Source organism: Enhydra lutris, unplaced genomic scaffold, assembly GCF_002288905.1.
Source record: "Enhydra lutris kenyoni isolate GAN:26980312 unplaced genomic scaffold, ASM228890v2 scaffoldscaffold51, whole genome shotgun sequence".
NCBI lineage: Eukaryota > Metazoa > Chordata > Mammalia > Carnivora > Mustelidae > Enhydra > Enhydra lutris.
Window position 1 is genome coordinate 1,617,573 of NW_019154135.1, and position 27,762 is coordinate 1,645,334.

The 27,762-nt window shown below is 40.5% G+C and overlaps 2 protein-coding genes across 3 annotated transcripts in view; one reads left to right on the top strand and one right to left on the bottom strand.

Annotated features, from left to right (window-relative positions):
- Window positions 1-392: 392 nt before the first annotated feature.
- On the bottom strand, window positions 393-2,395 carry LOC111157032 (M-phase specific PLK1 interacting protein). Its single transcript, XM_022518237.1, is given in 3 exon segments — window positions 393-914; window positions 1,893-2,317; window positions 2,320-2,395. Coding segments are annotated over 3 exon segments (663 nt in total). The 5' UTR covers window positions 2,357-2,395; the 3' UTR covers window positions 393-713.
- Window positions 2,396-2,701: 306 nt separating this feature from the next.
- The window catches only part of LOC111157075 (succinyl-CoA:glutarate-CoA transferase), a 775,701-nt gene continuing 750,640 nt past the window's right edge, over window positions 2,702-27,762 (top strand). For both annotated transcript variants that reach the window (XM_022518296.1, XM_022518298.1), the window contains exon 1: window positions 2,702-2,831. In XM_022518296.1, the coding sequence (XP_022374004.1) occupies window positions 2,732-2,831 (100 nt within the window). In that variant the 5' untranslated portion in view covers window positions 2,702-2,731. The remainder of the gene's footprint in view (window positions 2,832-27,762) is intronic.

Here is a 27,762-nt window from a genome sequence, read left to right on the forward strand (position 1 = left end):
AAATATTGAGAGATGTTGAGAAATTCAGATACAGAACACTTTAATCTAGCTATGATCTATCATTGCCTTTTCCAGTTAAATGAATATAAAAAGTATAAATACCCTTTAAGTGGGTTTCTGTGACTTTCAAGTTTCAATGCATTTACAAAAGCATTACATAAAATATGCACAAAGAACAATGGTTATAATAAATATGAATAGAATTCTTTTCTGTTCTCTTCATTCACCCTCTTTCCCTGTGAACAAATACAGAACTGTCTGTATCTCTAAGGATGGTTTATTTCATTTTCAAAAGTAGTATGCAAAATATTTACCTATGAATGCTAAGCAAGTGATTACAGGCAATATTTTAATAATTCTACTTCTTTAGCATATGACAAAACCACAATATATCTAGAAAGACAAAATGTTTTATTTTAAAACATTGGAAAACCATTGAAAGACAAATGTCCATTATATAACCATGAACGTTAAATATTTGGAAACTGTGAATCTTCTAAAATGTGGTAGGCACTTCCAAAGAGCTAAATATTGCAAATTACTCTACTGTATGTCTTCTCTAATCTCAACAATACTTGATAAGATGAAAAATACCAAGAAGACTCAACTAATTATTCAAAGTCACCATCTTAGGGTTCAACTTAATTACAGGAGTAAAAGGTTTGTCCAAGATGTTCCTGACACATGAAGCTTCCGGGTGAATTTCAGAAATGTTAACAAAAGTATCTTCCTTTTTTGCCTGTGAATGTTTGAGTATTGCTGTATTGTTGGTTAATATCCACTACAGATACTGGTTCTAGGCCAGCCCAAGGGTCTTCAAGCATTGAAGGCTTGAAATAATTTTCCAACTCATTAGACATTCTTTTTTCTCTACCACGCCCTGATCCAAATGGTGTAGATGTCCTTGGAGAACCCTTTAGAAAAAAAATCATCAGTTAAAAAAATGTTTTGTAGAGATAATTGGCACTTTTTTTTTTTTTAAAGCTAGTGGGGATCACACTGCTAGTTAAAAGTTATTTTGAACCCAAGCATGTTCAACTGCAAAGTCCATTCTTCTTTTAATCTAGTGTTTTTGTTTGTAAAAGTATTTAAGCCAATTTGACATACTCGTTTATTAATAATTCCATTTGTCAGCTCAAATGCTTTTTGATTTCTAATGCAGTAACTCTGCAGAACTGGTGATGAAATAACTGTGCTTTAACCCTGCGGCTTCAAAATTCCATCCTATGAAATTTTATCTACTTAGCTCCAGACTCAAAAGGGGTGGGGTTGGTTTAGCACCACGGAAAGCAGAAAACCGTTTAAATTTTAAATCACACGAATCCTAGGCACACCAGAAATACTCCCTCGGTCTCCTGTGTTCACGGAGAGGAAGGGGAAACTTCCACAAATCACCGATTTTTCCCTAGGAAGACCTGGAGCAGAAGCCAGCGTAGTCTGAAGCTCCCCTCCCCACCACCTTCTCCCTCCCACCCCGCCCACGCCAAAAAAGTGTGCCAGTAGTGGGAAAATGGCACCAGTCTATAACCCTATAACCCAGAGAGCTCTACGCTGGGAATTCATTCGTTTTACCCATCGGAGAGTAATTTACTCAGACGAACTGGCACGATCGCAGGCAAGGATAGGAATTAGGGAAACGTGCGTAGGAACGGCAGTGTACTAGTTCAAAGCGGGAGGGCTCTAGAAACAGAAAGTACAGCTCTGCTACCTAAGGTCACCTACAGTAAGTTACTTAACTTCTCTCTCAGCCTCAGTTTACTCATCTGCAAAACAGGGCCAACAATAGTATCTCACCTCATAGAGGATCAGACAAAATAATCCATGTAAAGGGATTATTATTAGTACCATGCCTGCCATACAGTAAGAGCTCGGCAAACGCTGGCTATTATTACCTGGGGGTGGGTCTGCTGCTGCCCTGGGGAGTAGCCGAATTGCTGCTGGGACCCCGCGGGGGACTTGGAGTAGGAGCCAGGGTAGCCGCCAGGGGACGGAGACCCGAATCGGCCCCCCGGGAAGCTGCCGCCGTGTCGCGGAGAGTGGCTGCTCCCGTAGGGCCTAGACCGGGGCCCGTACGGCGGCGTGTGGTGCGGACTCCCGTACCCGTCCCGAGGGGAGGGCGGCCGCGGTCCGCCTCCGCCCGGGGTACCCCGGAAGCTGCTCCCGCTACCCCAACCTCCTACACCCGCGCCGGGGTAGGGAGGAGTCGGGGGTCGAAAATTCTGTCGGTGCATCTCAGGAGACGAAGACGAGGACCTCACTGCCGCCTTCTCCCGCCGGAACTGTCCCGACCAACCCTTCTCACAGACTTGGTGGTCCTTGCCAAAACAGTCCTCCGGCCGCCATCGAGGCACAGCATATTGGTTCCGGCCTCACAAAGGTTCTGGCAGGCGCACGGTGGAAGTGGGTTACTGAATTGGGTAGAGATCAAGCAGATTTAAATAAAGGCAAGAGAAGGAAAAAGGACAAAAGCCGAACACTCAGCTCCAGCAAAGGCATTTATGGTCTTGCGCTGCCTGCTCAGGACCGATTAAGCGAACCACTGCACGAACTGGAAGGCACCTCCCGGAAAGCACTAACCGCGCAAGCACTGCCGGGCGAGGCCCCGCCCACTAGGCGGGAGGAGGGCGGGGCCTGATTTGCTCATGGGCGCCCCCTGTGGTGCGGGCCGCGGGCGGCGCGCGCGCTGCACTCTTTCCTCACGCCGGGACCTAGGCTATCTGAGAGGCGCGCGATGCTGGCGACGCTGGCGAGGGTCGTGGCTCTGCGGAGAACCGGCCTCCTCATCGGCCCGGGCGGCGGGAGGGGTTTGTGGACCGGCCGCCCGCAGTCAGGTACCCTCCGAGACGCGGTCCGGGCGGCGAAGGGGACTCCGGCCCGGGTCTCCTCCTCCGGCGGCGCCGTGGGGCGAGCGCCCGCGCTTTCCCGAAGCGTCTTCTGCCCCCACAGCCCACCCTCTGGCCTTTCCCGCCTCTCGGGGCCCTCGCTCGGTGGCCTCGCGGCCGGCCTGGCCCCGCACCTCGCCCGCCCCGGGGTCCCCCTGCTCGGCGTCCGGGCCGGGGGCGGAGAGGTCGCGCCCCAGCGCGGTCGTCCTGGGCTCGCTTTTGCCCCTTACCCCTACCCTGCCTCATGTCCCAAGTTTAACTCACCTTGAGAAGGTGCACCCGGCCGCCTTTGAGAAAGGATTTCCGAGTACAGCTCTGCGGGACGGGGGGAGAGGCCGTGGTAACTAATGTCGGACTTTACTCCTTCCTTGTTCTTGTTACTCGGAGGCGGGGGAGGGAGGTGGCTCCGGCGCACGGATGCTGATTTTCGAAGAGCACACTTTGACCAAAGCTCTGAAAATCTTGACCGTTTCACAGACTTTTGGTTATAAAGACAGATGTGTTAATCCAAGCATGACACCTGATGTCTAATAAAACACGCTTTGGTACCAGACACCTGTCCCAGAATTTTATTTAGAGATGTGGTTTAAAGTTATTACCGTTTTATAGAACTTTGTTTACTCCCTTGGAGTTTGGGAACGATGGTCCCGTGTGACTCGTGGAATCAGCTTGTGGGAAACAGAATCCTGAAGAACTTTGGGACTCCTGAGATCACAGCCCAGGGGGTGGCGGGGAGCCGCCCGTCGCTGTCTCTGTGACACGTGCTCGGGGACAGGGCCAGCTGAAGTGTGATGTGTTCTCAGCTTGCATCCTCCTCGAGGAGTGGAGACACAAATGGCTTTCGGTTATGCTGAGGGAGTTCTGTTCACCTAATTTCTCCTTTTGACACAGTTATAGAATCAATCAAGTCAGGATAATGCCTTCAAGGCTTAGGGAAGCATTTAGGGCGTGAGGACCCCAGATGATCCACTTCAGTATGTATTTCTCTATATCGCCCAAAAATTTAGCCTTTGGGCGTTGTTTGGTGCTTAGCTTAATGCCTGGTAATTGGGCACTCAGATATTTATTGAATGAACCATGGGGTCGGTCACATCATTATGGTTCAGTGACTCTCACTTGTCTTACCTTTCATATCACCAACCCATCTTTTTTGGGTAGAGAGGGCAGAAAATGAAGGCGATGGGGACCAAAATTACCTTTGTTAATTTTTTTTTTTTTTAAATAACTGGAACTGATTTGCAGAATTGATTAAAATACGGTATGTTGTCTTTTTACTTGGCCTACACTTCTAGAATGTTCTTTCCTGTAGTGATATCTTGCTGTCTTCTGCACACAGGAACTTCCATTAGAAATGGGGGAAGGAAAGAAGTACAGTGCAGAATTTTTGACAGGTAGATTATACATAACAGTGTACCATCAGGTTTGCAGGGATATATGAGTGTTGAGAGTTAATTCCTTTTTTTCTTTTTTTAAAGATTTTATTTATTTGAGAGAGAGAGTGAGAGAGAAAACACAACAGTGGGGGACGGTCAGAGGGAGAAGCAAATTCCCCACTGATCAGGGAGCCTGGTGCAGGGCTCTATCCCAGGACCCTGAGATCAAGGCCTGAGCCAATTAAGACGCCAACCGTCTGAGCCACCCAGGCGTCCCAGGAGAGTTAATAATTATATGAAAACTCCGAATCCCACTTGGATCACTTCTGAGAATAGACAATTTGCCCTTTTAGAGATGAGAAATAGGCCAAAAGAAGTTAAGTTACTAGCTTAAGTTCACATAACAAGCAGAGGTGGCAACCAGCACTCAGGTTTCTTGAATCCCAGGAGACTTTTTTCCCCCTAAGTAAAGATATATGAATTGACAATAAGTCTGTCCTTTTTTTTTTTTAAAGATTTTTATTTATTTATTTGAAAGAGAGGGAGTGCACGTGTGTCTGTGCGGGCGCTACCAGAAGCCTGAGCTGGGGGGAGGGTCAGAGGGAGCAACAGACTCCCTACTGATCAGGGAGCCTGACACAGGACCCTGGGATTGTGACCTGAACTGAAGGCAGATGCCCAGTCGACTGAGCTACCCAGTCTAGCCTTTGAAAAATGCAATAGTTAGGAGTGCCTGGGTGGCTCAGTCAGTTAAGAATCTGCCTTAGGGTCAGGTTATGATTCCAAGGTCCTGGAATCAAACCTGCCATCAAGCTCCCTGCTCAGTGGGGAGCCTGCTTCTCCCTCTCCTTTCGCTGCTCCTCCTGCTTCTGCTTTCTCTCTCTCAAATAAATAAACAAAATCTTAAAAAAAAGTGCAATAGAGAAACATTGTAAAATTTTGGAAGTGCTGTATAGCGTATTATTTTAGATTTAGAGACTAGCATGTATAACCTTAATATTGAATTTTTATAAATGTCGCTAGAATCTTCCCATGTATCAGTGTGGGAATTGCAATCTGGGCACCCGAACTGGTGGGGCTGACGCATCTATTTGTCTTCAGTTTATTTGTATGGTGGTGAGTGCAGGGGAAGAGAGGCGAAGGGAGGGGGAGGAAGTTTTATGTTGGGTTACCTGGAAGTAGAAAAGTGAGGAACTGGGGTGGTGGATATGAGAGTACAGTGGCTGCTCCTTGAACTCTGAGTCCTGTGAAAAGGGAACCTCTTATTTTTGTGAGCAACAGAGGTTTTGGTTTCCCCCCAAAAGAGAATTACAGCACTGTTTAGGGAGGATCAGTAATAGAAAACAGGAAGAAATGGAAGACACTACTAGTGTTTAGGTACTTTTTTTCAAGTGGCATTGTATACATAGGACATCAACAAGCAGAACATCAAGAACTTTCTGAGTACCTGTGAACTATATCTGGAGCCCCAGAAAGAATTGATTAACTTTGTGGTGTTCTGTGTTTCATTAGGTTTCACATTAATGCAAATAAGAGCACTACACCAAGAAAATTTAAGTGTAAACATAAATGAAACCATGTCTGTTTCTATAAGACAGGATTTTTATTTGGGTTGCCCAGGATTTTTTGGTGGGTACCCCCCTGCCAAGGGGATTTCAAATATATATATGTATATATATACATATATATATATATATATATATATAGGTAGAGCCTTATCTTCAAAAAACGTTATTGGAAGCCCAAAATTTGAGAGCAGATGGGTTGTATTTGAAGCAGGAATTGGGGTTTCAGAGCTCTGCTCACTCTGCACCTCTAAATGCCCCCCTCAAAAGAGGCTTCTGGGGCAACTCCGAGGAATTCCCTAGGGCTCTCCAGAAATGGTGTGAAAGCCAATATTTTAGGAGGTGTCAAATATTAACAAGGGCTGCAAATATAAATGTTTTGGTTCATTTTACTGTGTATTAATCAGGAAGTGTATATTTTCATGTTTCTGTATAGTCACAGCTTTGTAAGCCTAGAAAACTAGAACTTGGGTTAAAGGGCAAGACTTAGAAGTTAAAAGATTGTTAAGAGATTAGATTGTTAGAGAATGCCCAGGAAGTTTGTTTGTTTTTTTTTTTTCAAAGGGTTATAAAACTCAGAGCCTGAGACACATTCAAGATTGAGATTGTAAACCCTGTGAAGTTAATCTTCCCTCAGGAGACATTTATTTACATTCCAAAGGGTAAGAACTCTGAGACCTTCCCTCTTCTAAGGAGAATTTGCTTACATTAGGAAGATTAGCTTTTTTTCTGCTTTTCTCTGGGAAAGTAGCATTTGGGCAACTATGATAGTTTTGGGGCCCTTTCCTATGATTCAACCCCTGTAGATACAGGCCTAACCAACTCGCTCGCTATAGGATGCCTGTGACATATTAGGTGTGGGAAAAGTGGTATACATTTTTTGGTGTAAGTAATAATAACTCTGATCTCTACTCCAGAACCTTGTGTTTACTCTCAGGCTAAAAAATGCATACATGTAAATATTAAAAACATGTTTTTGATATAAGACATTTTGTTTTATAGGAGAGTATATTTAATAATTTACATGTATAGAAATGTTTATATGTATACTTAGAATATAATATTTACCTTGGTATTTCCTGAAACTTTCAGATTATTTCCATTTTTCTTATAGAGGTCCTGTTATTAGCTGTTTCATGTTAAAGACTTCCAGTAGTAAAAACGTCGGTGTATCTCTGGGATGTGATTAATTCAATCATTTATAGAGTTAGGTCTATACTGACCACAGTGGATCACCTATATAATATTTTCAGTGATAAAGCAAGTATTAGAAGCATCTTGTTCTCCGGAGTCTCTGAGAGCCAGACTTCACTGATGATCATCTTTTCAACTCTAAGCATGTATGCATTGTCTGTGGTAGTCACGCACGGGTGAACTGTTTTTTTACACAATTACTTATTTGTAGACTAATATTCTTTTTTAAAAAATACATATATATTTTAAATAATTATTTATTTGACACAGAGAGAGAGAGAGAGACAGTGAGAGAGGGAACGTAAGCAGGGGGATTGGGAGAGGGAGAAGCAAGCCCCCTGGTAAGCATGGAGCAGGATGTGAAGTTTATCCCAGTACCCTGGGATTATGACCTGACCCGAAGGCAGACACTTAACAACTGAGCCACCCAGGGGGCCCTTAAATATATATTTGTAAAGATTTTATTTATTTAACAGACAGAGCCAGAGTGAGCCCAAGCAGGGGGAGCAGGAGAAAGAGAAGCAGTCTCCCCACTGAGCAGGGAGCCCGACATAGGGGCTTGATCCCAGGATCCCAGGATCCCAGGATCCCAGGATCATAACCTGAGCTGAAGGCAGACGCTCTACAGAGTAATATTCTTTACTCAGGTGTAACACAGGTGTTAAAGCATTAACTCACGCTTATAAAAATTTTCATTGTGAATAAAATTGATGAAAATTTTATTTTTTATTTAATTAATTAATTTAATTATTTATTAATTTCATTGCGAATAAAATTGATGAAAATGAAAATTCAATATGGAGAACCTAAGAGTATAATTATTGTTTTCGAGACACAAATTTTTATTTTGAAATTAGAAAATAAGATTTTATTTTCACCGGAAGTTGTATTTTTGTATTTTTCCAATTATAAAAATACAGACATTTTGTAGGTAACCTGAAGTGTTTAAGAAAATAGAAAGCAAGAAAAAATATTAATTGCTTATCCAAGAAGCAACTTTTAATATTTAAATAGAAAAAAATAAGCCTTAGATAGTTTTAGTGTTTAAATAAAATAGAAGCTTTTTAAATGGGAAACCCACCTATACATGAGCATTTAGGTGATCTAGGTTTGGGAAAACATGGTACCTGTGCAGAAGAGTTAACATATTTATTTTTTGAGAGAGAAAGTGGGAAGGATAGAGGGAGAGAGAGAGTCTCAAGCAGTCTCCAGGCCCATCATGGAACTTGATGCAGGACTCCATCTTAGGACTCTGAGATCATGACCTGAGCCAAAATCAAGAGTTGGACACTTAACCGCCTAAGCCACCCTGGCAGCCCTCAGGCTGCTGTCTTTAGAAGGACCATCTTAGAAGTTTAGCCCTTGGATGGCATCTGGAAACTTGGGACTTGAACTGCTTCCTAATTAATAAGGGTGCTAGATGGTTTGTACAGTCCTTGTGATTTATGGTGAATCTGCTTTTCCTCTGAGTCTGGAAAGACTGGGAAGCAGAGCATGTCTATGTGAATAGCGCTCAGTAAAAACCTTAGATTCTGAGTTTGTAATAAGATTTCCCTGAGCAGAAGCATTGGACATGTTGCCTTTTTGTTTGTTTGTTTCTGGAGAAAGAAGCTGCTTGGTGTGGCCCTTCACAGAAGGAAGAGAACATAAGAAGCCTGTGCATGGATTTTTCCAGACTGTGCCTGTCTTTTCCCCTTGCTGATCCTGTCATATATCATTTTGCTGCAATAAACCTTAGTCACGAATACAACTGTCTGCTGAGTCCTGTGAATCCTTTTAGCAAATCGCTGGAAGTGTGGGTAGTCTTTTTTTTTTTTTTTTTTTTTTTTAATTTTTAAAGATTTTATTTATTTATTTGACAGAGACACAGCAAGAGCGGGAACACAAGCAGGGGGAATGGGAGAGGGAGAAAGCAGGCTGCCACTGGGCAGGGAGCCTTGATGCTGGGCTGTATCTCAGGACTGTGCGATCTTGGCCTGAAGGCAGACACTTAAGACTGAGCCACTCAGGTAACCCGGAATTGTGGGTAGTGTTGAGGAATCCTGATATAGTACCAGAGGCGGAAAGTAAAATGATTTTTTTGAAAGCGAAATTCCAATAGAAGTCAGAAAGCAAACAAGAGATAGGGAAGAGTTATTTTCACAAAATGTGAATGATAAAAAGTTAATATTCTTTCTTCAGAAAGAATCCATACAAATCAGTAATAAGATAAATGCGCCTTAGCAATATGGGGCAAGATAATTTAAAAGAGAATTTAGAAGAATAATTTATAAGAGAAGAAGAAGAAGAGAATAATTTATAAGAGCAAATATGAAAAACTTTCAGAGTTTGATTTCAGAAGTCATTAAATGCAAATTAAAATGACAGTGACATGCAAATTTTTAACTGTCAAATTTGCAACAAACAAGTAAAAAAAAAAAATCCCACAAAACCAAGAGATCATATCCAGGGTCATGGAAGATGATGGAGAATATATACCATTTTCGTATACTGCTGGTGCCAGTATATATGGACAATTTGATAATTGGTATTAACAGTATTGAAGATTTTGTAACATGAACACATGCTAGACCTGCCTCTGTACTTGCAAACATGCTCCTTTTCCATCCCCCAAAACTAAAGTCTTGAAGAATAATTTTTATCTCTACTACTTGAAGAGAAGTTTCTGGGAGGGTTTCATAGACCCTCACACGGAAGCACCCTAAATTCTCTCTAGACCTCTCTTCTGCTCTTCAGAATTACCCACTGAGAGCTGTTAAAAACAAATCAGGGGCGCCTGGGTGGCTCAGTGGGTTAAAGCCTCTGCCTTCTGCTCAGGTCATGGTCCCAGCTGGGATCGAGCCCCATATGGGGCTCTCTGCTTGGCAGGGGGCCTGCTTCCTCCTCTCTCTCTGCCTGCCTCTCTGCCTACTTGTGATCTCTATCTGTCAAATAAATAAAATCTTTAAAAAACGAAAAACAAATCAAATTGTAAAACATATTCTTTTTCACATGTATGTCCACCCCACACACTTCTTCCAGGCTGTGCCTTCCTATGCCTTCCCTTCCCCTCTATTCCTCTTAGTTAAATATTTGCAGTGTTTTGTAAAATAGGACTCAATACCTTTTTGTGTGTCAAAAGAGAGCTCATCCTATTCACAGTCTAACACTGCAACATCTCCCCCCTGCCTCCTTGCACACACATTTTCTTCTTTGCTGTGATTAAATTATAATTTCCCTCAACACCATCAACACATAATGATAGTGTTTCGCGAACAACCTAGAGGGAGCCCTGTTTTGCCAGTTCTCTAGAAGGAGATGCCTTTTTCTAATTTGTGCAAAGAACTTACGTTTGGTTAGTCTTGCAGAGGACAGCCACACCACCAACGTTGAGTTCAAGGAACCCCTGGGGTTTGTGAGCACTCATAGTCAGTAGTTAGTAACTATCCATTTGCTCCACTAGTTCCTGGATCAGCCACTTTGATCATCTGAGTAGTTAACTTCAGGATGGCCCGTTAATGAGTCCTGAACATTGACTCTTTTTTTTTTTTTCCCCCCCTCTGGCTTTCTTTTGGTTATACTTTTGGTTATAAATTCTATAACGCTAAATTGATTTAAGTGGTCTATAAATTGGTAGTGTTCCACCTTTCCACATACCAATCTATAGTAGTGGTCCATCTCCTAAAGGACTGAAAAAGCAATCCCTTGCATATAAGTTGATATTTAAAAATTTTTATCGCTTAAAATACATTTTATAACTAAAGTGAGAGTAAGATCTGAGATGTGTGGGGAATATGCTTTTCTTTAGCCTAGTGGGCAGAAGGGTTGTGAAAGAAGGCTTAGTTGTAGGCTGATTAATTTTAGGCAAGAATATGTATGAAAGTTGAAAACCTAGAAATTGATTTCTTTAAAATGATTCATGTATCTCTTAGAAAGTCTCCCCGTATCTCAAGGGACAGTAAAACAATTCCCCTGAAATGGACTTATCAGTTGTTAGCTTTGATGCTGTGACATTGCCTAGAGGCTACCATTTTTCTCCTCCAATGCTGGGATCTCTAGTAGTCACGGTAGGCTTGGTTGTGCTGCAGTACAAATGAGCCCATGATCTTCATGGCTTAATACAATAAAAACATCTTTTTTGGATGTCTAACTTCACTCTTTGTAACTTGCAGCCTCCAAGGTCACTGTAGTGTGAGAAGAGAAGCCCGGAGGATTTCATGCGGTATTTTTAAGGGTTGGGCCTAAAATGGCTTTTGTTACTTGTGCCTGTTCATTTCATTGGCCAGACCCCAGGTATTGGACCCCAATCTAACTGCAAGAGAAAGCTGGGAAGTGTGGAAGAACAGAGGGATTTTGGATTGGCACTGACTTGTATTTTGGTTATGCGTGGTTTACTCATGACTCAAAAGCCCCCTTTCTGATCTTTTTACATCATTCTTCCTATAAACTCCTCAAGTTTCCCTTAAAATAGAGGCATCCAACAGTTCCAAAACCTGTTTGATTGCAAATCCCACAGTAATAGCGGAGTTCTTATGGGTGAAGGACAATTGTTAAGAAATAGGATGTCAGCTATAAATTATTGTAAGTAATTACCCACCTAACTACTCTCTGGTGGTCTCTGTGTGATTGCCTTGCAACTTGAGCATCACTCCCACTCCACCTTTTTGCAGCTCCGAAATTCTGCTTTCCTCAGAATGTCTTCCAGTGGATACTGATTTTTAAAGTACTCTAAACTCCTCCTACCTGTCAAACTGTACTGTTAGGAACAGAGCTTTTTTCCAAGACTTCTAACCCATGCTAGAGAGAAAACATCCTGCTAACTATCCTAAATAAAGCTTCAGCAGATTTAGAGAACATGCTTTGAGAAGATGTCCATCTCCTGCTTTCTTACTCCTAAGTTCTGGTAGTTAAGTTCTCTGTAAAATATCAAATTAAAAAATCCTTTTAGTGAATATTACATGTTCTATTTGCCATAATATTTGATCAGTTTGTTTTATGACTTTTTTTTTTTTTTTTAATGTTGGCTAGTACAGTGGAGAGGGATGCCATGATTGCTGTCACACAGATGAGCCACTTAGGTGGGCATCTGTCAATTATGTCTACTGTAGTGCTGCTCAAGTTTGTTTGTGTCCTGGAAACCTTAGGGCCAAATACCAGGGGAGACTTAGAAGCAGCTCTGGCAAGCATGGAATTGATGGCGCCTTCATTATAATTATACTTCTTTGCATGATTGCTCAGCTGTATCCTTATAATAGCTTTTACTCCTAGAGGCTAAATAAGATAGAGCGGTATACAAGCTGCTCAGTAGATCACAACAAATTAACAACTGTTGCCCTTTCCAACTGTTTTTCCTCTTATAATCACCCTTTATTCCCATCCAGCTTATTCTTGTCTTTCACAAACTGGCAAAATATGGGTGTGTAGATATCCTTCTTAAGTATAGGGTATTGAGAGTCATGTTTATTTCTGTTTCTTCAAACAATCATGTGTTTTTCTTTTCCTTTTTTTTTTTGAAAAAAAGATTGTATTCATTCATTTGACAGAGATCACAAGTAGGCAGAGAGGCAGGCAGAGAGAGAGAGAGAGGGTGAAGCAGGCTCCCCGCTGAGCAGAGAGCCTGATGCGGGGCTCGATCCCACGACCCTGAGATCATGACCCGAGCTGAAGGCATAGGCCCAAACCACTGAGCAGCCCGGGCGCCCTGTGTTTTACTTTTCTTGTTTTAACATTTGGAATAAGTTATTTACTTTAATAGGTGGTGTGACTATATGTCATACACGTATGGTAGTGATAATAATGACAAAAGGAAACTTTTAGTAGGCACATACCATATGCCAAAAAGTGTGCTGAACACTTTATATACAACATCTAATTTAATCCTTGCAAACTCTATGATTTAGGTGTTTCAAATGAGGAAACAAGTTCAGAGAAGTGAAGTTATCTTGAAGACCAGTGGGGGGTAAGTCCTGGGGCAGAAAATCGAATCCAGTCAGTGTCCAGCATTCACGCTCTTCACGGTGTAAAACTCATTCATTTGACTTCAGTGTGCTTTGGAAGTTCTATCTGGTAGTTATCTTGTATTATTTACTTGTATTATCTGTCTTCTCAAATAATACAACTAAAATTCTATTGCCTGATGTGAAATGAGTTCAGTTTAAAAGTTTTTGCTTCACTAAACAAAGTTTTACTAATTTATTATGGCTGTGAGATGGCATTGGTAGTGAAATGTAGACTTCTCTTAGTAGATTTGTAATGAAATGAGATGTATGGGATGAAGAGACCCCTAAATGTATTTTATGCATCATTTCAAATAAAACAGGGGTCCTAAAAAGAGATCTGAGTACAGATGACCAGTACTTTTGGAGATCTACGCAACAAGAAGAATTACTTGTATATTCATTCCTAATGTCAAAATATCTTCTCATATCTGAGGTCTTTTTATGTTTTTTATTGTTGAAAGTATTTTTCTAATTTTGTTGATTCTTTATGTTTTCATTTTTTGCTTTTTGTCTTCTTTTTGCTGATTAGGAACATAATCACAGTAAGGAAAATTATAGAAATATATAATTTAGCTGGTAAAAGTTCTCAATAAATTCTTTCCCCAAGATTTAACCACTGATAGAATTTTATGAATGCTCCTACAACTACCAACATTTATTATTATTATTTTTATTTAGGGAGAGAGAGAGAGTGAGCTCACATATGCATGAACCACGGGTAGGGGAGGGAGAGGGAGAGAGAGAATCTTAAGCAGGCTCCACACTGGTCCTCTATCATGACTCTGAGATCATGACCTGAGCCGAAATCAAGAGTTGGTTTGCTTAACTGACTGAGTGACCCAGGTGCCCCTACCAATATACATTCTTAATGTTACTATATATTTAAATATATGTATTTATATATTAACAAAATAGGATTATATTCTACATCCTATTCTATAATTTGATTTCATTTTTTAACTTAGAAATGTATCTTGGGTCAACTTTTCATGTCAGGATATATAAATCTGTCTCATTTTTCTTAGTATCTACTTGAGAGTATATTGTAACAATGCGCCAGTGCTTATTTAACATTTCACCTCTTGTTGGATTTTTGTATTGCTTTTAATATTTTTCTTCAGTATTAAACTTAGAGGGGCAATTCACAAAAGAAGGTATATGAATGACCAATTATTACATGAAAAGATCTTCAACATTATTCATCAGGGAAATGCAAATTAAAACCACAATAAGAAATATTATCTACCCATTAGAATGACTAACATTAAAAAGAATAACAATTCCCAGTGTTGTGAGGACGTGGAGCATCTAGAACTCTCATGCTCTGTTGTACAACACTTGGGAGATCTGTTTGGCAGTTTCTTAGAAAGTTAAAGACACACTTACTGCATTACTCAGCCATTCCACCACGTATTTACTCAAGAGAAATTAAAGCATTTTCACACAAAGACTTGTACATGAATGTTCATAGCAGCTTGATTTACTGTAGCCTAAAAATGGAAACAACTCAATGTCCATCAATAGTTGAATGGATAACAAATATAGTAGAATACTACTCACTTATAAAAATGCAACAACAGGGGCACCTGGGTGGCTTAATCAGTTAAGCAGCCAACTCTTAATTTCCTCTGCCCCTCCTCCGGCTTGTCCTGTCTCTCCCTCTCTCAAATGAATAAATAAAGTCTTTAAAAAAAATGCAACAACATGAATGAATCTCAAAATTATTATACTTTATGGAAGAAGCCAAACACAAAAGAATCCCTACTTAATGATTTCATTTACATAAAATTCTAGAAAATGCAAACTAAATTGTAGTAACAGGAAGCAGATCTATAGTTTCCTAAGGCTGGGATTGGAGGGAAAGATAGTTTGCAAAGGACTGGAGGAGACTTTCAGGTGATGAAAAGTTCTGTTTCTTGATTGTGGAGGTGACTTCACTGGTGTATGTATCTGTCAAAACTGAAGTAATTGTTACTAATATATATTTTTTTAATTTTTGGTCTTAAGTAATCTCTACCCCCAATGTGGGACTTGGACTCACGAACTCAAGACTCTGAGAGCAAGAGTTACATGCTCTGCCCACTGAGCCAGTCAGGTGCAAAACTTAATTAATTGTATAATTTATTATATGTGAATTATTTGTAGCAATGCTGATTGAAAGACATCTGAAGTACAGCAGAAAATCAAGACAAGTTCTGCAGTGAACGTTTTCTTACATATGTCTAGGCATACTTGTGGAATCTTTTTGTGAATTGTATTCCATCAACAGGAGAACCTAGTCAAAGGATTTTAACATTTACAATTTTTATGGGAAGTGTTAAATTGCTGTAGTACAGAGTCATTAGTGATTTACATTCTACAGTGTATGAAAGTGCCCATTTCACCACACCCTTGCCAATACTGGGTGTTAATTTATGAATGTTTGTCAATGTGGTAAGAAAAAAAATTCTTATTGTTTAAAGTTTCATCTTCTGCTTGTAAATGAAATTGGTATAAACATTTTTTGGTAGCATACTGGAAATTTTTATTTATCTATGAATTGACTGTTCATATATGTTTCGTATTTTTCCATTGGGCTTTCTTTCTTAGTGATTTTTTAAATATAATTTTTAAAAAAGATTTTATTTATTTATTTGTCAGAAGGGGAGAAAGAGAGAGAGAGAGAGATGTGGGACTCTATCCTGCACCCTGGGATCATGACCTGAACTGAAGCAGACACTTAACCAACTGAGCCACCCAGGTGCCCCTCTTTCTCACTGATTTCTAATATTATTTTATATATTGTAGAAACCTTTTGTTTTTTACATATATTGCAAGTTTTCTATCCTTCGAGTCTGTTACTTATCTTTTAAGTTTAATCATGGTGTCTTTCATTGTATTGAGTTTAAAATTTTATGTAGCCAAAATTATCAACTTTGATGATTTAATTTCAAAATTTTGGGGGGTAGAGAAGAGCTTTCCTCAACCTAAAACTCTAACATATTTCTTTCATCTTCTTCCAGTGTTTTAATGGTTTCATTTACTTAAAATTTAATTTGTATTTAGATCTTAGAACTTAATAGGATTATGTGTAGGTCGTATTTCCTCTTTTTCTATATGGATAATCAGTTTTCCCAATACTGTTTCTTAAGTAATTTATCCTTTTCCCATTGATTTGAGATTTTCTCTGCATTATGTAACAATTTTTCATTTCTTTGTATGGCTGTTTCTCTCTCCATTGGTTTTAGATGTTAATATCGTATTTTAAAAATTTTACTTTTTTTTTTTTAACTTTGTAGGCTAAATATTCTTCCTTCCACAAAAAATTCTGGGCTATTCTTGATCATATACTCATCAAGATGAATTTTAGAATCAATTTATCAAACCTTTACTTTTCCTCTCCCTGTTGCCCACCCTTCCGAACTATGTTTGATGATGGTATTCAATTTTGTTTCAATGCTTCCCAGGGCTGGTCAAGGGCTTCCTTGTTGAGCTAGCACTAATCTTTTTCTTGCCTCTTTTATACAGATAATTCTTGTTATTAGAGGTAGTTATATTCTATAAAATGAACACCTAGTTAGTGAATACTGAACCATTGCTCCTAGGGGAAATAGAGGATTAAGTTCCTGCCAGTCTTTGGTCACACTTTTTGACCACTGATAAATACACATAATGTTGTTAAGTGTGTGTTTTTGTTTAAACTCACCTTATTTAATATATATTGATGTTTCATTAACTTTGAACTTGGTGCATAGCATTATAATTTCTATAGTTATAGTCATGCCTGAACAAAGCTCAACTAACATATTTTCTCCATGGGGCATCTGGGTGGCTCAGTCAGTTAAGCGTCTGCCTTCAGCTCAGGTCATGATCCTGGGGTCTTGGGATAGAGTCCCTGTGTTAGGCTCCCTGCTCAGCAGGGAGTCTATTTCTCCCTTTCTCTCTGGCCCTCCATCAGCTTATGCTTTCTCTTGTCTCTCTCTCCTCGAATGAATAAATAAAATCTTAAAAAAAGGGGGGGTTACCTGGGTGGCTCAGTTTGTTGGGCGACTGCCTTCAGCTCGGGTCATGATCTTGGGGCCCTGCTCAACAGGAGCCTGCTTCTCCTTCCACTCTCCCTGCTTGTGATCTCTCTCTCTCTCTCTCTCTGACAAATAAATAAAATCTTAAAAAAAAAAAAAAGGCTCATCATAGTCTTCTTGCACTTAGGAACACCAGACAGCACTTCCGCCACTACTCTTGGGACTATGTTTTTTTTTTTTTTAAGATTTTATTTATTTATTTGAGAGAGCGAGACAGAGCCTGAGCAGGGTGGGGACAGAGGGAGAAGCAGGCTCTCCACTGAGCAGGGAACCGGTGCAGGACTCAATCCCAGGACCCTGAGATCAAGACCTGAGCTGAAGGCAGATGCTTAACTGACTGAGCCATCCACGCACCCCTTGGGGGCCATTTTAAATGGTGAGATCACCAAAACAGGCACAGAAATGTGAAAATGTGACACTAAATACACCACATAAAGGACACTTGCTTACAGTGTGAGACCTGAAGCAAGAAGGCCAGTGCGTTGCCTACTTTGACTTCAGATGGGGACATGTACATCAAGTGACTGAAATTCTTCTGCCTTCTGTGCATGTCCTGGAATGAGTGCAGAAGCCGTGCAGTATTGGTCTTGGAGTTAGCGAGTAGTTGGATTCTCTAATATAGAATCTGCGAGTAATGAGAATGAACTGTGATTTTCCTCTGAAGCTGCAGCTGCGTGTGTGAATAATTAATCAGGGAAGGCTTCAGAGTGACAGTATTTGTCAAAACACTGCAGGGGCATCCCAGCAAAAATGATACTTCACCCGTTGCTCGTCAGTTTAACATAACTTACTTGTTTTTTAATTTTTGAAAATCAAGGTTTCACATGTACTTCAAATCTGTAAGGTTAATTATGAAAAACAGTAGCCTCTTATGTCTCTCTGCTCCTTTCCTTTTTCCAGAGATAACAAATTTCAGTTCTCTCAGCTATTTCTTTTGGTTTTTACCTCCAGATCTCTAACTAAGGTGATTATGATGCTACTTCTTGATTTTGTTTTTAGGCGTTATCTGTAGGAAAAAGATTAGCTTTGTCTTACCGTCATTCCAGCAATTAGGCATACACTTTCCATCTTACCAAATGGTAAATTTTGCTAGACCAGTTCAGTACTTACATTGTTAGGATTTTTTGATTACATTGCTGCCCCACACACCTTTTTGTTTTTCCCTTCTGTTAATATTTGGCTTCTTTATTTACTTTCTCAATATCTTTCCTTAATTCGTTCCCAGCTGTACCATAAGTGTAAATATTTCAGCTATTGTGTTAGTATTTTCTTTACTATCATCCCAAGGATTCCTTTCATTATTCTTCTCCTTTAAGTTCCTCTATTTTCTGACACCATATCTTATTTTTTATTGTATTTTTGGTGGAGCATATCCTCTAGAAATCATTTTCCCAAGAAAGGATAGGAAGGCAAAGTTTTTGAAAATTTGTTTGATTAAATATATTCTTTTACTTCCTTTCTTTTCTTTTCTTTTTTTTTTTAAATATATTCTTTTTCTACCCTCACACAAGACTCATGGCTTGACTGGGTTTAGATTTGAAAGAGAAATAAATTTTCCTCTCAGAATTTTAAGGTTTTTGTTCCATTTTAATGTCTTAGTTTCCAGTACTGTTGAGAAGTTCAATGACATTCTGCTAGCCAGTCCTTTCTATATGCTTTTTTCTCCCTAGAATGTTTTCAGATCTTCTTTTGGCAGAGAAAATAAAAATCATAATGTTCCAGATTCTTACATTGAAAATTTTTAGCATTTTGTTATTTAAAAATTTTCTTTTTATCGAAGTATAGTTGAAACACAATGTTACATTAGTTTCAGGTGTATAATATCATGGTGTGACCACTCTATGTATTATGCTATATTCACCACAAGTGAATACTACTGTCATCATACAATGCTCTTACAACACCATTTACCGTATTTCCTATGCTGTACCTTTCATTCCCATGAATTATTCATTCTTGGTGTGTGTCTTTTTATTTGTATTAATTTAATTAAATTAGTTAATTTTTTTTCAAAGATTTTAGTTATTTATTTGACAGAGAGAGAGAGAGATCAGAAGTAGGCAGAGAGGGAAGAGGAAGCTGGCTCCCTGCTGAGCAGAGAGCCTGATGCGGGGCTCGATCCCAGGATCCTGGGATCATGACCTGAGCCGAAGGCAGAGGCCCAACCCACTGAGCCACCCAGGCGCCCCAAATTAGTTAATTTTTTGAATTTTAGTGTAGTTGATATAGAATGTTGCATTAGTTTCAGGTATACAATACAATGATTGACAAATCTGTACATCATCACAAGTCTGTCACCGTGCAATGCTATTATAGTATAGTATAGTATAGTATAGTATAATGTAGTATCACTGACTACATTCCCTAGGCTGTGCCTTTAATTCCCATGACTTATTCATTCTGTAACTGGAAGCCTGTATCTCCAACTCCCCTTTACCCATTTTGCCATCCTCCTGCCCCTCTCCCCTCTGGCAACTATCAGTTTGTGTTTGTAGATCTGGTTCTGCTTTTGGTTTGTTTATTCATTTGTATTGATTGATTTTTTAGATTTCACCCGTGGGTGACATCTTACGTGATTGGTCTTTCTGTCTGATTTATTTCACTTAGCATAATAGCCTGTAGGTTTATCCATGTTGTTGCAAAAGGCATGACTGCATCTTTTTTCAAGGCGGAGTAATATTCCTGTGTGTGTGTGTGTGTGTGTGTGCATCATGTTTTCTTTATTTATTTATCTATTGATGGACACTGGGGCTGCTTCCATAGCTTGACTCTTATAATAATGCAGTAAATAATACAGTAAATATAGGGGTGCATATACCTTTTCACAGTGGTGTGTGCCTTTTTAAAATCTGTGCAGGGCATGCAGAGGGCCTTTTCAATCTGGAAATTCATACCCTTCAATTCTGTGAACATTTTCTGAATTTTTTTTTTTAATTTTTAAAGATTTTATTTATTTATTTGACAGAGAGAGATCACAAGTAGGCAGAGAGGCAGGCAGAGAGAGAGGGGGAAGCAGGCTCCCTGCTGAGCAGAGAGCCCGATGCGGGGCTTGATCCCAGGACCCTGGGATCATGACCTGAGCCGAAGGCAGAGGCTTTAACCTGCTGAGCCACCCAGGCGCCCCTCTGAATTATTTTTTAATGTTCTCTTTTCTGTTTTTGCTGTTCACTCTTTGAGCAGCCTGTATTATCAGAATTCCTGGGTTGATCCTTTATTTTTCCTCCTCCTTCTCCATTTTTCACTTTTATTATTTCTTTTTGTTCTGTCTGGGTGATTATCTTTTTTTTTTTTTTTTTAAGATTTATTTATTTGAGAGAGAGAGGAAGAGTGAGTGGGGAGAGGGGCAGAGAGAGAGAGAGAGAGAGGCAGAGAGTCCTCAAACAGACTCACTACTGAGCGTGGAGCCTGAAGCGGGACTCAATCCCAGGACCCTGAGATCATGACCTGAGCCAAATCAAGAGTCTGCTGCTTAACCAAATGAGCCACCCAGGTGCCCCATCTGATTTTTATTTTTCTACCTTTCTCTTAAATTTTCATTCTTGTATCTTTTTCTAAAGTTCTAAGATCATATTTTTATTCTCTAAATATTTTTTACAAGTATCTTTTTTTGTTCTATTGGTGCAAGTTCTTCATATTTCTGATAGTGTTGATAATTTTTTATGGAGGTAAAATTTGCATACATTAAAATTCTTTTTGGTATATAGTTCTGTGAGTTTGGACAAATGTATAGAGTCATGTAACCATCACCATAATTAAGGCACAGAACACTTTCCTTACCCCTCAAAATTTGTAGTCATTCCCTCTCTTCATCCCCAGTTTCTCCCAACTCTTACCTGTTTCTTATCTTTATCTTTTGCCTTTTCTAGAATGTCATATTGATGGAATCATAATGGTAGTTTTTAAAAAAGTTCTTTTACCTGCCTTATATCTTTTTTCTTTCAGTTTCTTTTTCATGTTTGCTTTTGTCTCTTTCTTTCTTGATACAGTTTTCCCTATATTTTGCTGATTTTTGGCTGTTCTACATGATAAGAGATGGATATTAAAAGAACTGTTTGGAAACTGCATTCATGGGTAGAGTTTTATTATGGGCTGAATTGTGTCCCCTCAAATGCATATGTTAAAGTCCTAACCCCTTGATCCTCAGAATGTGACTATTTTTGGAGGTAGGTCCCTTAAAGAGATAATTTAAGTTAAAATGAGGCCATTCTGGTGGGCCTTTGCTGATTGGTGTCTTTTTTTTTTTAAACATATATTTTTTAAGATTGTATTTATTTATTTGAGCAAGAGTGAGTGAGTGAGAGAGAAAGCAGAAGAGGGGGGAAGTTCAGAGGGAAGCCCATTCCCTACTGAACTGGGAGCCTGATGCAAGTCTCAGTCCTGTGGCTTTAGGATCATGACCTGAGCCGAAGGCAGACACTTAACCGACTGAGCCACCCAGGTGCCCGTAACTTGTGCCTTTATAGGAAGAGGTTAGGAGAGATATCAGGGATGTACTCCACAGAGGGATGACCAAGTGAAGAGGCAGCAAGGAGGTGGTAATCTGCAAATGAAGGTAAGAGGCTTCAGGAGAAAATAAACTTCCTAATATCTTGATCTTGGACTTCTAGACTCTAGAACTGTGACAAAATAATTTCTGTTTTTTTTTTAAATATTTTATTTATTTATTTGACACAGAGTGAGAGAGATCACAAGTAGGCAGAGCAGCAGGCAGAGAGAGAGGGGGAAGCAGGCTCCCTGCGGAGCAGAGAGCCCGATGCGGGGCTCGATCCCAGGACCCCGAGACCATGACCTGAGCTGAAGGCAGTGGCTTAATCCACTGAGCCACCCAGGCGCCCCTAATTTCTGTTGTTTAAGGCCCTTAGTCTATGGTATTTTGTTATGACAGGGCTAGCACACTAAAGTAAGTCTTCTTGACTGACAAATTTCAATATAGGATAATATGGCTGGACTTTTATGTATGAATGACTACTATCAGTATTTTTCATTATTTTCTCTTGGGTTGATAAAATTCTTCCCCAAAGAATAATTTTCCAGTAAGCTCATTTGACATGAAAGCTAGAGAAGAAAGGGATTTGGAGGCTTATCGAGTGGAGAGGATTTGTAGTAGCTGTTTTGGGAAGAGATTGTTGTTGGGTAGCAATGAATTTGAAGTTAGGCAATTTAATTTTGTAGGGGACAAAACAGACAGCCCTCTCCAAAAAGCTTGATATTTATGTTGCAGTGTGTTGAGTGACAAGGATGGGAAGGGTGCTTGAAGTCATGGTGTATACACTCATTAAGGGAACTGAATTGAAAATGGACAAAAGTTTCAAGTAGATGTTTAGTAAAAAAAAAGACATGATAATGGCAAATAAGCATATGAAAATGTGCTCAACATCACTTGTCATCGTGGAAATGCAAACTAAAACCACTTTGAGTGTATTGCCCAGTTTCCAAGATGGCTGTAATGATCCTTTTTTCCTCATACCCCCTTGTGTGAACACTCCCTAACTCTGCACCAGTTGGCCTGTGTGACTAATCGCATATGGCAGAAGTGATAATATGTTGCTTCTGAGATTAGGTTATAAAACACTGCAGCATCCATCAGGGGCACCAAGAAGCCCTACTTATCATTGCTGCAGTGGGCCTACATAATATTTTTTACAGTGTTCCGTTATGCCAGTCTACTAATACATTGTGGCAAAATGTGAGGACATTTTTTCTTCCATTCCGTCCTGTCTTTCCTTCCATAAATATTTATTGAGTTCTTACTACTTTTCAAGTGCTAGTGTTTGATATTGGAAATACAGAATGAAAGTCTCTTTTCTCAAGACTTTATCATCTGGTTAGGACTGACTAGTAAGTCATAATTCAGAAGAGTGCTATTGACAGAGACTTGCTCAGGATGCTGTCATGAGCAGGAATGCCTTCTAAGGATGTTGACTTAGGAAAGATGGAAGGACTTGCGTAGGTGAGACAGCGCAGAGGATTATTAGAGTCAGAGGAAAGAGCACATACAGCAGCCTGGAAATGTGAGCGATTTGAAAGAAGTATGACTGGTAAGACATTTCTTTTTTTGCAGATTGAAATTGAAAAGGTGGACAGGGGTGAAACCATGAACAATAGTCTCGTTTGCAGTTTTAGGAGGAAAATAGACTGTAAGCTTCATGAGGGAAAGGACCATGAGTGAATGTGTGAATGAACAAGAAAGTGGCATAATGGGTTCTTCATTTTGGAAGATTCCTCTGGAAGCAGTGTTGAGAATGGATTGGTGGGGACGGAGGTTAGGCAGAAATAGGTTAAGATGCTTTTGCAGGCAGTTGGGACAAGAAATGATGAAGGCCTGAGCAGAGGGAGTACCAGGGAACTGGGGAAGAATCAAGCAGATTTAACAGAAAATTGATGGCTGATTGAATGTGGGGAGTGAAGAAGAAGACATTCCTGGGAAGGTTCTAAATTCTATCTTAGAGCAGTTGATGATGCCATTAACTGAGATAAGGAAGAGAAGAATGAGAAACAAATATGGTTGAAAAGATTGGGCCAATTTGCATTTTGAAAAATAATTCTGACAGCATTATGGAGGGTGCCTTTTCTTTTCCTTTTCTTTCTTGTGTTCTTTCTCTTCTGTTCCTCCTCTCCTCTCTCTCTCTCTTTTTTTTTTTAAAGATTTTTTATTTACTTATTTGACAGACAGAGATCACAATTAGGCAGAGAGGCAGGCAGAGAGAGAGGAAGGGAAGCAGGCTCCCCGCTGAGCAGAGAGCCTGATGCAGGGCTCGATCCCAGGACCCCGGGATCATGACCTGAGCCGAAGGCAGAGGCTTTAACCCACTGAGCCACCCAGGCACCCCTTCTCTTCTCTTTTTTTTTTTTTTTTTAAAGATTTTATTTATTTGACAGAGAGAGAGATCACAAGTAGGCAGAGAGGCAGGCAGAGAGAGAGAGGGGAGGAAACAGGCTCCCTGCGGAGCAGAGAGCCCGACGTGGGGCTCGATCCCAGGACCCTGGGATCATGACCCGAACTGAAGGCAGAGGCTTTAACCCACTGAGCCACCCAGGTGCCCCTTCTCTTCTCTTTTTAATGTAGGCTCCATGCCCAGTGTGGAGTCCAGCAAGGGGTGTGAACTCATGGCCCTGAGATCAAGACCTGAGCTGAGATCAAGAGTTGTATGCTTAACCAACTGAGCTACCCAGGTGCCCCTATGGATGTTGTTTTGAAGAGAGCCAAGATTGAAGCCTGGCAGAAGATTTAGTAGGTTTTTAGAGTAACTCAGGAGAGAGTTGATGGTGATGTGAGCTACAATGGTGGCAGTGGGGATGAGAGAAGAGAAGCGAGCCAAGAGATATTTTTGAGAAAGACTATGCAATGAGTGGTTCTTTATTAAATTTAAGGGGTGCACAAAGAGAGAGGGTTGAAAAATTTTGTTTGGGTTTTTGACTTGGGTAACCAAGTGGGTAGGAGTGCCATTTACTGATTCAAGAAACGCAAGACAGGTTTGGGGAGAAGGTAGAAATGATACTGACACGAGCTGACATTTATTGAGCACCATGGCTAAATGCTTGTAAGGCAAGGTTTCATTTAATTTTTTAGTATCCTTCTGAGATAGGCCCCAGTATTTTCCCAGTTTTACAAATAGGGAAATCAAGGTAGAACAAGGTCATAAGTACTAAATAGAGTAACAATTTGGACCTATGATGGTACTCTTAATCATAATAGTAATTCTATCTTTTGGTTTTCCCCGGTAGATCATGAAATAGGAGGAGGAAGGGATATGATGCCTCTCATGTTGTATCTTCATAGAATGATTAGCACATAGTAGGGACAAAGGTTGTTTAATGGGAGCTTTTACTCATGTCCTACCTTGTGTACCTATTCTACTCACTCTGCCACAGCTCCAACTCACCCTCCTCTTAAAATCTTCCCAAGAACCACTCATATAAGGTATTTGGGTTTGTGCTAGGCTTTACTGAATTAATTTGGTAATTTTGGGTAGGTATCACATACTATGTAAAATCTAATACTAACTCTTGTAATATATTAAATAAAAGGTCTTTGAGCTGTCTTGTTAATGGAAATTTTTCCTAGGTAGTTTTTCTTCTGTCATTTTTCCTCAGCTTCCTCTCTCTGTCTGATTTTCCTTTCCATTCAGGCTGCTTACCTTTATCTCCAAATGCCCACTGAGTTCTTTGGCAGAGCATTTTCACTATGTCTTTAACTGTGTCTTTTTTTTTTTTTTTTTTTTAAAGATTTACTTATTTATTTGAGAGAGAGAGAACACAAGGGCAGGGTGAGGGGCAAAGAGAGAGAGAATCTCAAGCCTACTTCCCACTGAGCACAGAGCCTGACGTGGGGCTTGATCTCACCACCCTGAGATCATGATGTGAGCCGAAATCAAGAGTTGGAAGCTTAACCAACTGAGCCACTCAAGTGCCCCTAACTGTGTCTTTTTCCACCATATTCAAGCTCTCTACAGGATAGAGAAAAATCTGCTATCTGACTTTGAAGATTCTGGTCTCTTTTAATGATCTTAGTAAGTTTGGGCTGCTATAATAGAATATCACAGACTTATTATATACAATAGAAATTTGTTTCTTATGGTTCTGGAGGCTAGAAATGTGAGATCAGAGTGCCGGCATGGTTGGATTCTGGTGAAATTCTCTTCCGGGTTGGGGGCTGCTTACTCCTTGCTATGTCCTCACATGGTGGAAGGGGGGCAAGGAAGTTCTTTGGGGCTCATTGTATAAGGGTACTAATTCCACTCATGATGGTTCCACCCTTAAAGGTCCCACTTCCTAATATTATAACTTCGGGGGCTAGTATTTCAACTTACGAGTTTTGGGGGGACACAAACATTCAGTCCATTGCAATGATCATATGAATTATTAAGTATGTGAGTTCTTCCTCCCTCCCTCACCGCTTCCCCGTGTGACCCTTCAGCTAATTGTTAGTGAATGCCTACTGTATGCCAGCCACTGTTCTAGCAGGAGATACAAGACAGACAAGTCCTGCCTTCACTGAGGTTACGTTCTGGTGGAAAATACAGTACAATAAATAAACACATCAGGTAATGTGAAGTAATGGTAGGTGTTATAAAGAAAACTAAAGCGTACTGAGATCCAGAGGGGTGCTGTTTGAGATCGGATGATCAGGCAAGGTTTCTCTGAGAGTGCGGTGTTTGAGCAGAAATTTGAGTCAAGTAAGCAAAACATGCAAATGTGTGGAGGAAAAAAGTTCCAAGACAGAGAATAGCAGGTGCAAAGGTCCTGTCACATCTCGGATTCTCCAGAAAGCAGATGTTGAGACAGAGTTGGAAGGACAAAGGATTTATTGGGGAGTAACACCCGTGAAAGGGAAAGGAAAGAAATAGGATTGGGCAGATGAGCCATCAGACTTGCACGCACCTGTCAAATTCAGTACACCAAGGAGAGCTGCAGTGGGTGGAGGAAACGAACAGGCCTTTCTGCCCACCTTTGCTCAGTCATTTGACCAGGGACTGTCCTGAGAACAGGGTGCTCTCAGCTGAGTGAGGAAAGGTGGACCTTGAGGAAACAAATGCTGGAGCTGTAAGTTGACCATGCTTCTTGTAGGTTGGGCAGAAATTCCTTTCTTTGAAGGGGAATCTTGGTGGTCCAGCTCTGTTTCTGCCATAGGCCCTAAAACAGAAATATGCTCAGTCTGTTCAAGGAACTGCAAGAAGGCTAATATAGCTGGGGAAGCCTGGGCAGGAGGGATGGGGTCATGGCCGGAGAGGTAGCAGAGGGCTAGAGCAAGCGGCATCCGCGGCTTTGGGAAGATGCTGGGTTTCATTCTAAGTTTGGTAAAAAGCCATTAGAGGATTTCGAGCAGGGGCATGACATATGTTTTACATTTTGAAAGGACTGCTCAGCCATAGCCATTGTATCTGTTTATCTATTGCTCTACAACAGACCACTTCAAAACTGAATGGCTTAGAACAACAGTGGCTTATTTTTTCTCAGAGTTCTGTGAGTGTCCTGCTAGACTCACCTGAACTCACTCACTTGGCTGGATCTGAGTGGGTTTTTTTTTTTTTTTTTAAGACTTTATTTATTTATTTAACAGATAGAGATCACAGGCAGACAAAGAGGTAGGCAGAGAGAGAGGAGGAAGCAGGCTCCCCGAAGAGCAGAGAGCCCAATGTGGGGCTCGATCCCAGGACCCTGAGATCATGACCTGAGCTGAAGGCAGAGGCTTTAACCCACTGAGCCACCCAAGGCGCCCCCTGGATCTGAGTGTTTTAAGATGGCTTCACCCACAGGTTTGGACCTCACCTGGGACAGCTACAGACTGGGATGGCTAAGCCTCTCTCCATTTGTTCTTTCGTCCTCTGCTTTTTCATCTGAAGGTGGAGGTGTTCCAAAAAGTCAAGCCCTACTGTGTAATGTTCCCTTGGCTTAAAGCAAGGCAGTTGTCCAAGCCCAGAGTCAGCATGGAAGGAGAATGTACAAGCGTGTGGATATCTGGAAATGTGATTCATGGAGGCCACTGCTGTAACAGTTACCACATTGAACATTGTTGTAGTTACTTCCCTTTTTCTGATCCTCTGCTCATCAGTTTATCTTCTGCGTATAATTTAGTTTCCTACATACGTGTGTTTCCAAAAAATAATGCACCAGTCACATAGACTTCACATATTTCCTACTGCTGCAATAGCAATTTTTTATTGTAAAAGAATACATTGGCTGGTTTCAAGGACAAAATGCCCTTTGCT